The 13,357-nt window shown below is 41.0% G+C and overlaps 1 protein-coding gene and 1 long non-coding RNA gene across 2 annotated transcripts in view; one reads left to right on the forward strand and one right to left on the reverse strand.

Annotated features, from left to right (window-relative positions):
- LOC135104784 (uncharacterized) overlaps nt 1-13,357 on the reverse strand; it is a 43,449-nt gene that overhangs the window by 22,050 nt on the left and 8,042 nt on the right. The gene's annotated exons all lie outside the window — the stretch shown is intronic.
- The window catches only part of LOC135104783 (uncharacterized), a 12,467-nt gene continuing 5,364 nt past the window's right edge, over nt 6,255-13,357 (forward strand). The window contains exon 1 of the mRNA XM_064012371.1: nt 6,255-6,423. Within this exon, the coding sequence (XP_063868441.1) occupies nt 6,373-6,423 (51 nt within the window). The 5' untranslated portion in view covers nt 6,255-6,372. The remainder of the gene's footprint in view (nt 6,424-13,357) is intronic.

Raw genomic sequence — 13,357 nt, forward strand, 5'->3', positions numbered from 1 at the left:
AGAGAGAGAGAGAGAGAGAGAGAGAGAGAGAGAGAGAGAGAGAGAGAGAGAGAATATGAGGTGAGGTGAGGTGAGAGAGATGAGATGAGACGATAGAAAGTCACAAACAAATACACACACACACACACACACACACACACACACACACACACACACACACACACACACACACACACACACACACACACACACACACACACAAGGGCAGACGAGCAGTGTTGAAGAACCCCTATCTTAAGGCACCTGGGGTTTTCCAAGACACGCAAGACATTACGAAAGACAAGCTTGGCCCACACGTAGCTACAATACAAGGGAGGGCGGGGTGCGGCAGTCACACCTTCAACTCACCATATCCTGAGAATTAGGTAACGTGTGCTTAGAACCTTACGTCTGGAAAATAAATAAAGGAAAACAAAAGGTTACATACAAAATCTAAGTTATAAAATTCGGAAAGGTGTGTCAGTATGATTGAATATGTGTCAAAATAGGAAAGGTTGAAGAGGAGTGGCAGACAGGCAACTCAATTTCACAGAGAACACAAAAAAGAACACAAAGGAAGAACACACATACAGAACCAGACCTGTGTTACTTTCGGGTCCTTACGAAGCTGCCTGTGATGAGCTGCTACACGATGCTACAAACTGTATAGCAAGACAAGTAAGGTAATAGAGGTGATGTAGTGAGCTGGGAAGGAGAAAAGATGTATGGGAGGAAAATAAATAGAAACAAGGTGATGGTAAGGTGTGCAGAAGATAAACAAATATAGAATAGGTGAGTAACTGTGGTAGACAGGAGAATAAGGTGTACAAGAGATGAATGAACAAATAGTTAAGATGGTGGAGGTGTATTAGGAAGGAGTATTAATAAGGTGTGTAGGAGGAAAATAAATATAAAGATGATGGACTGTGCTAGGAATGAAAGCAGAATGTATAGAAGGAACATGTATTCAGAGTTAAGAGGACAGTGAGGAAGGAAGGAGAAACAGTAAGGTGAGTAAGAGGTAAGTACGTGTAGTATATGCAGCTATGAATAATGAAGGACAGGAAAATATGTACAGGAAATATAGAGTGTTGAGTACATAAGTGTGGCTATGAATAATGGAACAAGCGAACACGGGATTTTTAAGACTAACAATGTCACCCTTTTGCAGAGAGAGAGAGAGAGAGAGAGAGAGAGAGAGAGAGAGAGAGAGAGAGAGAGAGAGAGAGAGAGAGAGAGAGAGAGAGAGAGAGAGAGAGAGAGAGAGAGAGAGAGAGAGAGAGAGAGAGAGAGAGTAATAACCCGACAGTAAAAAAAAATAAAAATAAAAGCCTTACGAAAATACAAACAACTGGAACTTTGAATCAAACAGTAATTAAACACTGCTAAATAACTTTTGGGTAACACTGTAGCGAGGAGGAGGAGGAGGAGGAGGAGGAGGAGGAGGAGGAGGAGGAGGAGGAGGAGGAGGAGGAGGAGGAGGAGGAAGAGGAGGAGGAGGAGCAGCATTTCCGCATGTTGTTTCCACGGGGATGAAGAAGAGGAGGGTGATGGAGGTCAGGAGAAGGACAGGACGAGAGGCTGTAGGCAAGGAGAGGAGACAGGGAGACAGAAGTGATGGTAGATACTCTTCCTGTGGGATGCTGCATAGATTTGGTCGCAGTGTAGGAAGAAGAGGTGATGAGGAGGCTGTTCAAGGAGGCTGCAGGGAAGTGTTTAAGAGGGTCGTGGTGACAGAGCGGGATGGAGAAGTGGGTTTGTGGGTGAAGCTGAAGAGTAAGAGGAAGGAAGATAAGGAAATGTATTGGGAGGTAGTATGTGGAGAAGACTATTACGTAGCAGAGGAGAGGAGGAGGAGGAGGAGGAGGAGGAGGAGGTGAAGAAGAAGAAAAGAAAAGAAGATGAAAGAAAATAAAACCAAAATAAAATAAAAACAAAAATAAAATATCAACCTTTCCACCACACCACCACCACCACCACCACCACCAAGAGCAACAAGATCAAGATGTAAAGGTTAAACAGCAGCCAATGGATCAGACCAAAACAACTCACACAGGTACACGTGCTTGTAAAGAACGATGCCTTACCAACACAGACCCTTCCTGAAACCTTTCCTGGGCTTCACAACACGTACTGACAACAAAGACAAAGCAGAGACCATTAGAGGAGGTTAACTAATACAGACTTATTGGATCACCTTTTCTTTTCCACTCCTTTAACCTCTTAACTGCGATACGCGATAATATAGAACACTCAAATCATAGCACGAAGTCTTGAAAGGCGTCCACAGGAAAGGGAAAATGGATTAAGAGATTGTTTTTCCGTTGTCTGGCCACCAAACTGTTTAGAGGTGAGTGGAAGACAAAAGAAGTGTCGAAGAGTGATTTGTGATGCAGGAAAGGAAATGCATTGAAAGAAAAGTAATGTTTGTATGATTATTTAAGTGACTACTACTGAAGATTCCACTACTGGCCAGGCACTCAGGAATCAATCTGTTGGTGCCGAGTTGATTCAGGGTTTATGAGTAGAAATGTTAGGTGGATATAAGTAAGTATGCCTTATAAGTTTATACAAAGATTAATACTTTTAGTGGGCCTTTTATTTTATTGGTTTTTGTCTTATATTTTTGGTGCCCTATGCTAGAGTCGTAAAAAATAAAATAAATAATTAAATAAATGAATAAATGAAATATAAAAGGAAAGATGGAGAAAAAAACGTGCAGACTAGCAATGTTTTTTAATCCATGGTTGTCTCGTGATTACAGAGTCTTATCAGCTTCAGATCTAGTCCAACTCTTTTTTTTTTTTTTTTTTCAACACCCTGTACTAAAAGTTGGTGAAAGTCAAGGGTAAATATTGCAGTAAATAAGGGAAGTATTTAGCAGTTTCAAATCTAGTTCATTTTTTTTTAAACTCTGTACTGAAAGGTGATGAAAGTCGAGGGTAAATGAAGGGTGGGGGAAGGTGAAGGGAGTTCATGAGCCCCGCCACCACACTCCTGACGTCACTGCCGCGCCCTACATACACAACCTGTCTATTACCTACACTGCCGTCTGTCCTCCCGAGCACAAATGAATAATTCACCTGATTCTGCTGTCCTTAACCTCCTCCATCCCAGAAAAAAAAAAAAAAACATAAAAAGAGTGAATAAATAAACGAATGAATTAATTAATACATAAAATTAAGATAAATTAAGTAATAAAGGTAAAATATGATAAAAAAACAATAAAACAATAAATATGGTAACATTGAATGATAATGAATAGATAAAATATGTACAAAAAAATGACAAAAAATAAATAGGTAAATAAGCAAAATAAAATGAATTAATATGAAAAAAATACAACAACAACAACAACAACAACAACAACAACAACAACCAAAACAACAAACAGCAACTCCCGGGTAACTTAAAAAAAAAAAGATAAGTGGAAAAATAAATAAATAAATAAAAAAAAAAATCATAAGTCAAAAGTCACATCTGTATGCAAACCTGAAACTTAAAAAAAAGTAAACTGTATAATGTAAACAACACCTCATTAATCTTGACTCTGTGTGTGTATGTGTGTGTGTGTGTGTGTGTGTGTGTGTGTGTGTGTGTGTGTGTGTGTGTGTGTGTGTGTGTGTGTGTGTGTGTGTGTGTGTGTGTGTGTGTGTGTGTGTGTGTGTGTGTCAGAGCCTCAGTCAATCACTTCTCGGAATCAGTGACGAGTGTGCCAGGGGAAGCACTGTGTTGGCTTCACGTGCATACAGGTAACCGTGCTCAGGTGTGTAATTGGTGGTGTTCCTGCTTGTTACTCTTTTTTTATGCTCAGCGATGAGAGAGAGAGAGAGAGAGAGAGAGAGAGAGAGAGAGAGAGAGAGAGAGAGAGAGAGAGAGAGAGAGAGAGAGAGAGAGAGAGAGAGTTTATCACTGATCTGACAAGAAGATTTTTTGAAAGGAAAAGAAGTGAAGATTACGAAGAAGGTGGAAGGAAGAATGGATGAGGGATGAAAGAAAAGAAAAAATATGGAATAAAAATCGATGAGTAATGGATAAAAAACTAAAGAAAAGAAAAGAAAAGATAAGAGGAAAGGATGAGGGAGGGAGAAAACAAGGAAGGAGGCGGAGGAGGAGGAGGAGAAAGTGGGTGGAAACGAGAGGGAGAGAAAAGAAGACTCAACCTTCTTTCTCTTTTTCCGAGTAGTACAATCTTTTCTTCTTACGCACTCCACAAAGCATTCCACATTCTTTCCACCACATCTTTCATTTCTTCTTTTCTTTTTTCTTTTTTTCTTCTTAACCTTCTCTTCCCCTTCCTCAGCCGCACAGCTTGTCCTTCTTCCCACTTTTTTCCTCTCCTCTCATCGTTCTTTTCCTTCAATAAGTAGTTTACCCTCACCTCTCTCTCTCTCTCTCTCTCTCTCTCTCTCTCTCTCTCTCTCTCTCTCTCTCTCTCTCTCTCTCTCTCTCTCTCTCTCTCTCTCTCATGCTTTCCCTTCCTGTTCACTCAGTCCTCTATGAACACCTGCTCCCCCCGTCCCCCCTCGCCCTCCCTCACCTCCTCCCCAGCCTCCCCACGCCTGCCTGTCTCGTACACACCTGACAGGAAGAGGCGCGGGGAGGGGAATTTCATTTAAAGTGTTTTCATGGTCGTGACTGTGTGGTGGTGGTGATGGTGGTGGTGCTGGGGGTGGTGGTGGTGGTGGTGGTGACGGTGGTGGTGGTGTTGGTGGTGGTGGTGCAAGTGCTTCTCAACATACACGCATCACTGCACACCACTACGCAACACCACACATACCATTCAGTCATCGTACGCATCATCACTATCAGTCTCGATGAATCCACCACAATAAGAGTATACGGACGTAGGAGAACAGAAGGTGCAAGAGGCCAGGCAGACCTACACGTGGCAGTCCCTGTAATAAGGATAGTAATAAAAAAGACCTAATCTTCTCTCGTGCCTCGCTGTCATCTGCATGCAAAGTCCTGTGGCAAAGTCAGTGCTGTATTGGTGTTCTGCGTTGGTGGTAGGATTTAGGTAAAGACACTGTGTTCACGGACTTCCAATGGGGCTCTCTAAATTGTATAGGAGTTATAACAAGGGTCAATAATCAGGAGAGGACAAGGAATGATGTGTGCAAAACTTGATAAAATTAGATTAAAAAAATGAGAAGAGGGAGAGGTAGGAATTGGTAGAGTGGTAGATAAATGGAATAGACTCAGTAATCAGGTCGTTAGCGCAGAGTCACTAGGATGCTTTAAAAGGTTAGATCAGTTCACGGATGAGGACGATAATGGAAATAGACAGGCAAGTTTTACACAGGGACAGGAAACATGTAGGCCTGACGGCTTCTTGCAGCTTCCATTACGTTCTCGTTTTCTTTTGTTCCAGCGGTAGGATATCACGAATCTCAAAAGGGCACATTTGACTTCAGGGAACTTTAAGCATGCGGCCTTCATGAACCTACTCGTGACGGGACTGTGGGGGAGTGACGGTGATGGGTGAGTGAGTCAGCAAGTCAGCGAGTCAGGCACAGGTCAAGAGACTCAGGACAGCAGTCAGTAGTCAGTGGCTGCCTGGAGCGTGAGAACTGTGTGCTGACTAATTGTTGACTAATGCTGCCGTGATTACTACTCATTCCTTCCACTGGTAAATCCTGGATCTCTCTTCCTGCTTCTGTCTTTCTTTTCTTCTTTTTTTCCTCTTGCCTGCAACTTGAGGTGTTTCAAGAGAGGAATATCAAGACGTCTCAAAAACTAAATTGGTTATCTCTCTCTTTGTTCTACTCTGATTTTTTCTTTCTTTTTTTTTTTTAGTACTGAAAGTTAATTTTTTTTCTATTATTCTATTTTTTGCTTGCCTTTGACCGGTCTTCCTGACACACTATAAAGAACAAGCCAGTGAGCCATTAAAACCACTTACTTCACTATTAATTCCACACACACACACACACACACACACACACACACACACCAACAGATACAAACACAAACACAACACCTTCCAAAAACACACCAAAAAAACAAAACAAAGACCAGCATTTAAAAGATGAATCACACCACACCAAACATTACACATTACACTACATTTCACAAACACGTGGGAGGGGAAAAGCAACTAAAAATACAAATAAAAATGAAAATAAAGTACGCAACAATCGTGACACGCATGGCAGGGTGGAAGAGAACAGACTTAACAATGACATCAGGAAGGGAGCCTCGTGACGTCACAGAAGCGAGGCCTTGGGAGTGGCGGCAGCGGCGGTAACTGGACATAAAAGAGGAAGCACCGTGTCAGAGGCAACCAGAAGGCACTTGGACGGCGAAAGGAACACACACACGCACACCACGACCAAGAGGGATAGACAGGGATAGTGTGCCGTCTTAATTCTTGTGATCGCTACCGTAGTCATGTTTCTCTCGTGTGTTTTCGTGAGTCTTCTTCTCGCTCTTGTGCCGCAGGTAAGTTGAGTGAGTGTGTGAGTCAGTGATGTAATAGCAGGGCAAAAGTAAGGCAACTGATTCACTGACATCCTGAATAATTGACGAAAAGGCTGATTTAAAAGTAAGGCAGAAGTAAATTGATTGGCTCAATGATTGGCTGACTGACTAATTAATAGATTTATAAGCAAGACAAGAGTAAGTGCATTGACTAATTGACTGAGTGATTAACTTATCAACTGACAGACTGATTGGTTGGTTTAATGGCAGGGAAAAGTAGATTCACTGATTAACTGACTGAATGACTGACTGACTGATTGAATGATTGATATGTTTAATAGCAAAGCATGAGTGAATCCATTGACTGACTGACTGACTGATTAAATGATTGACTGACTGTCTTACTGATTAACTGACTACTGATTGACTGATTGATGAAATAACAAAGCAGAAGCACCACGGTTATGTAGCGCCTTGCACGGGTGTCTTGTGGCCTTACCTTTAACTGTCATAGTCTTTTGTTTTAAATATTTACGGTGTGGGTTAATTTCTGTGTGTGTGTGTGTGTGTGTGTGTGTGTGTGTGTGTGTGTGTGTGTGTGTGTGTGTGTGTGTGTGTGTGTGTGTGTGTGTGTGTGTGTGCTTGTCTGTCTCTCTCTCCAATAATACACTTTTTTCGTTTTTTTTATGTTCTTAATGTTTCTCTCTCTCTCTCTCTCTCTCTCTCTCTCTCTCTCTCTCTCTCTCTCTCTCTCTCTCTCTCTCTCTCTCTCTCTCATGGAATACAATACACGTTTCCTAGAAGTGTGACAGAAACGATGGAGTAAAACTGGACTTGCCAGCTCATCTTTCCGCGAAAAAAAAAAAAAGAAAAAAGAAAAAAAGAAAAAGAAAAAAGAAAAAAAGAAAAGTTAAAATGTCACTAATATTAAAAATGCAAAAGGTAGGTGTGTGTGTGTGTGTGTGTGTGTGTGTGTGTGTGTGTGTGTGTGTGTGTGTGTGTGTGTGTGTGTGTGTGTGTGTGTGTGTGTGTGTGTGTGTGTGTGTGTGTTGTTTCCCTTTCGCTTTTTCTCTCTCGTTTAATGACATGCATGGTGAGGCAATAATATTTTCTCTCTCTCTCTCTCTCTCTCTCTCTCTCTCTCTCTCTCTCTCTCTCTCTCTCCTTCTTCTCTCTAACTTCAGAGAGAGAGAGAGAGAGAGAGAGAGAGAGAGAGAGAGAGAGAGAGAGAGAGAGAGAGAGAGAGAGAGAGAGAGAGAGAGAGAGAGAGAGAGAGAGAGAGAGAGAGAGAGAGAGAGAGATAAACGGGGAAAGAAAAACAACTTACACAAGACAATAACAGATAAAAAATATTACACAACTTAGGAAACACATACATAGAGACAAACAAACACACACACACACACACACACACACACACACACACACACACACACACACACACACACATACACATACACACACACACGGGGTCAGGGCACGTGTGGCTGCTGAGGTGCATGCAATAATCGTTCATCACACCTGAGGAATACTTAACACAGGTACATACAGGTCACTTAATGAGTCCACCTGCCCTCGCCTCACCTGCCTACCTGTGCGAGTCATTGCATCACCACAGAGGAGCTTTTATAGAGGAATGTGTCTTACTGAAACACACATTCCCGAGTCGTGGTGATATTGGTGAAAATATGACTTTAATACCAACATTTGTTTTTTTCATGTTTTCAAAGAGAATCAAAAAGATGGGGTTCTCATGTTTCTTTTTTTTTCTTCTTTTTTATTCGTTGTGCAGTCCTTAGTAAACTACAATTTTAATCACGAAATACTCTTGAAAAACTCCAGTGACATTCACGAAAGTATTATCAATCCATCACTAGAATCAAAAACTCTCCTAAACACTTCAATAACTTTCACTAAAATATTATTAAACCATTACTGGAACCAAAAACCCCTCTTGAAAAATCTCCAGCACCATCCACAACAAGAACCTATTAAAAGTAGTCAAAAGAGGACGCCAACAAGCTTGAGTAAGAAGACTGTCCACAAACCCTTACAAGGCGATGAATGAAAGGTTGGCGAGGTTAAGAGATGCGCGAGAGACGGCAGGAGGTGGCCAGTTTTGTAATGCTGGTTACATTAACGATCATAAACAATACTTGAGTGATGCAATAAGAACGTTATGATACTAGATGTCTTTCATGTAAGAGGTTTCTTCAGCCTAAGACAATAAAAAGGCTGAAAAAGACCCACTGAAGATGCCAATGTTTACCAGACGTAGAGAGAGAGAGAGAGAGAGAGAGAGAGAGAGAGAGAGAGAGAGAGAGAGAGAGAGAGAGAGAGAGAGAGATCACTTGCCTACATAGAAGACCTAAAAATAACCGAGCATTGCGTTAGGTCATTCCCAGACAGCCAGGCGCCCATGACCTCCGCTTGCCCGCCCTCTAGTACCCTCTGTACCCTCCCTCCCTCTTTCTCCTCCTCATCTCCTCGTCTCTCTCTTCCCCCCACCTCCCTCCTTTCCTGTTTTTACTTCACTACTGTAATTCTCTCCTCTCTTCTTGCCTTTCCCTTCACTTTGTCCTTGAAATTACGAGTAACGCTCTCTCTCTCTCTCTCTCTCTCTCTCTCTCTCTCTCTCTCTCTCTCTCTCTCTCTCTCGTAAACAAAAAAAAATGAATTATCTTTTTTTAACTAGACCTCAAAACGAACAGGCAGAATGAAGAGATTGAGAAAAAAAGACAAGATAAAAAAAACTAAATATCCTTAAACATTTCCTGCTATTTTTCTTTCGTAATATTTTCCCTTTTCATTTATTTCCCTTCATCTTTAATACTTACTCGAATTCTTTATCTATCTTTATTTATCTTGTCTTTTTTTTTTATCTTATTCGTATATGGATGTGTTATGTATGTAGATTTATGCAGCTCTCTCTCTCTCTCTCTCTCTCTCTCTCTCTCTCTCTCTCTCTCTCTCTCTCTCTCTCTCTCTCTCTCTCTCTCTCTCTCTCGGCCACAGGTAGGCAGGCAAGTCACACAAGTTTGCCTCAGGTCCTACCTTGTGTGTGTGTGTGTGTGTGTGTGTGTGTGTGTGTGTGTGTGTGTGTGTGTGTGTGTGTGTGTGTGTGTGTGTGTGTGTGTGTGTGTGTGTGTGCGTGCTACTATTGGGGTCATCTGGAGAGAGAGAGAGAGAGAGAGAGAGAGAGAGAGAGAGAGAGAGAGAGAGAGAGAGAGAGAGAGAGAGAGAGAGAGAGAGAGAGAGAGAGAGAGAGAGAGAGAGAGAGAGCTGATCAGGATAGGTTAAGTGCCATTCTCATAATTTTGGATATTCTTCCTGGACAACCTAACTCTCTTTTGTGACTGGCACCCTCAAGAGACCACTTTTTTCACCGTCCTTATGCTATCCTTGGCAAGAACCCGTCTAACATTAAAAAAAAATATAAGAATGATTCTGACTAAGGGCAAAAACGGAAAAAAATAAATAATAATAAATAAATAAATAAATAAAGTCCAATGAAGGTGCCTACTACTACTACTACTACTACTACTACTACTATTACTACTACTACTACTACTACTACTACTACTACTACTACTATTACTACTGAAGAAGCCAGTCTGAAAGCAAGTCCAAAATTCCATTGAAAAGCGTCTTGGAACCTCCGTTATTAACTTCTACAGGAAAGATCACGTTTTGTTTGTGGTCTTTGTCTCCTAAGGTACGTCAATTTTGCTGAAGGTACAATAATAGGCGTCGCTTCATTTAAGTAAACAACAGGATGATAAGTGACATATCTGTCCCAAAATATATTAGTTTCTCTAGCAGATCTCTTGAAATGAAAGATACGAGATCCTATACCAGCATATATTATCGTTTCTCTAAGATACTGAAAAGAAATAAGCGACAGATACGTATACTAGACAATATAATAATTTCTCTATCACATACACTGAAATGAAAGACACAAAGATGCCTATATCTAAATAGGCAATAGCTTCCCTGCATATCAGATTTATTTAGTGGACCTGTGCTTGACGAAACCCGCTGACTGACTGACTGACTGACTGAATGGGTGATAGACTGGTTGATTGACTGACTGATAGGCTTTTCTGCGCCGCAACAATGGGGTCATATGGCGCCCCTTCAAAAATAAATAAATAAACAAAAACTGATAAATAAAATAAATAAATAGATAAACGAGTGCTTTAAGTTACGAAATAAACAAGACACAAACATAAATAAATAAAAAAATGAAATAAATAGACGCATAAGCAATTAGATACATAAATTCAATATGGAATCGAAAGAAAAAAAAAGATGAAATATTAAAGGTAAATAATTAAACGAATACAATAAATACAGACATTTACTGAAGTATATTATTAAACAGTATATATCAGTAAAAGGAGACATGATGAACCTCACTTCCCCGTTCCTTAACTGAAGAAGCTGTCAGGTAAATAAAAACAGGTAGAAATATTATGAACTCTTCCTGCTTGACACTGTTAACGTGATAAAGATTTTACGATTAATTCAGGTATTTCCTTATTTTTTTTAGAGAGAGAGAGAGAGAGAGAGAGAGAGAGAGAGAGAGAGAGAGAGAGAGAGAGAGAGAGAGAGAGAGAGAGAGAGAGAGAGAGAGAGAGAGAGAGAGAGAGGCCAACTAGACACACAAACACACACACACACACACCAGTAATCAAGAAAGAAGTATGGAAAGAAAAAAAAAAAACAAGACAGACGGACAGACAGACAGACGAACGGAGAGGGAAAGTTGCAAACCGCCCATTAACCTTGACCATTCTAAGACGTTCTCTCTCTCTCTCTCTCTCTCTCTCTCTCTCTCTCTCTCTCTCTCTCTCTCTCTCTCGCCATCGCTTTTCCCATCAGTTTTTTTCCCTTTTTTTCTTTTGTTTCTTATAATTTTCCTCCATTCTTCCTCTTCTCACGAGTTTACTATTAATAACTCTCTCTCTCTCTCTCTCTCTCTCTCTCTCTCTCTCTCTCTCTCTCTCTCTCTCTCTCTCTCTCTCTCTCTTGTCTGACCACATCATTAACAGCGTACAATTACCACAACAACAACAACAACAACAACAACAACAACAACAACAACAACAACAACTATTACTACTACTACTACTACTACTACTACTACTACTACTACTACTACGACCACCACCACCACCACCATTACAAGTCATAATATTACCTTCCACATAAATACCACTATTGCAACTATACTCCTGCAACCACCACCATTCCTCGACCACAAGGCAATCTTCGGGCGATGTTTGTGGAAAGCAGACCCGCTAACACCACCACCATCATCATCATTACTGCCGTGAATACTACCACTGCCATCACCACCGCAACGCGCCAAGCAACACCATACACAACACCATGAATTTGTGTAATGTATATGATTAACACCATTACTGCCATCGTCACCACCACCACCACCACCACCACCATCACCATCACTGGCAATAATGATATGCGCCTTATTTTCAACAGTTTCGGTGCCATCTCGTGGAAATTATTAGGGTTATCAAGGGTGGTTCCATGATTCTTGTGACTTAATATGTTCTGTTAATGTTAATGGGGTTTTCAAGGCTACTTTCATGATTTAACAGGTTATAGTGGAAATTACAGAGGTTTTCCAGAGTGCTTTCAAGTTTCTAGGTAGAGTTTAACAGCTTTTACAGGAAGTTAAGGAGATTTTCAAGAGTGCCTTTTTTTTTATATTTTAGAGATGATTTTACAGGCTCTACTGGAAGTTACTGAGGTGCTTTCATGATTCAGGAGGTCATTAAACGCTATCATGATTCTGGTGATAATGTAACAGATTCTCTTGGAAGTTACTGAGGTTTTCAAGGGTGCTTTCCGGATTCTGGTGATAATTTAACAGGCTTTACTTAAAGTTGTTGCAGTTTTCAAGGATGTTTCCATGATTCAAGTCCAGCAAGTAGCTTCAATCAAGGGAGGAGAGAGAGGAAACACCCATGAAAATATAACAACTCATTCTGTGACCTTTGAGAACAGTCCTTATGAGAGAAGAAAGCGTTTCAAAAGACGAGCCTAACCTCTCATCCCTACCACCATCACCACCACACATAACTATGGATCATCACACGACAATCACTCACAACCACAAACTACCTCAATTAGTAATTACACCCGGTGATTAAGACTTGACGAAATATTACAATGGAACAATACCTACTCTCTCTCTCTCTCTCTCTCTCTCTCTCTCTCTCTCTCTCTCTCTCTCTCTCTCTCTCACTTTCCCTCCAGCACAGTAAAAGCGTCGCAGTTTCAAGGTCACAGGAGGACAAGAAACGGTTTAACCTTCATCTTGTGCTTCAATGAACTAACTCTCTCTCTCTCTCTCTCTCTCTCTCTCTCTCTCTCTCTCTCTCTCTCTCTCTCTCTCGTGTCGAAACCTAAGCAATTTTCTTGTTTGTTTGTTTGTTGGTTTGCATAAATTCTTGCCCTTGGAACTTCCTCGTCCAAATAAAAATAGAAACGAGAGAGAGAGAGAGAGAGAGAGAGAGAGAGAGAGAGAGAGAGAGAGAGAGAGAGAGAGAGAGAGAGAGAGAGAGAGAGAGAGAGAGAGAGATTCCAGTTTTTTTTTTTACATCAAAATCGTGAATCGTCTGAGAGAATTCAAGGGCAAGGAAACCAAATGTGGGGAAAAAAAAGAGAAAACATCAAGAAGAAGAAGAATTTCAATATCACACACACACACACACACACACACACACACACACACACACACACACACACACACACACAGAGAGAGAGAGAGAGAGAGAGAGAGAGAGAGAGAGAGAGAGAGAGAGAGAGAGAGAGAGAGAGAGAGAGAGAGAGAGAGAGAGAGAGAGAGAGAGAGAGAGAGAGAAACAAATAAAAAAAACTTTCTCAAGGATGCATCAATGAAACTTCAGACAACTTAGCT

Source organism: Scylla paramamosain, chromosome 11, assembly GCF_035594125.1.
Source record: "Scylla paramamosain isolate STU-SP2022 chromosome 11, ASM3559412v1, whole genome shotgun sequence".
Taxonomy (NCBI): Eukaryota; Metazoa; Arthropoda; class Malacostraca; order Decapoda; family Portunidae; genus Scylla; species Scylla paramamosain.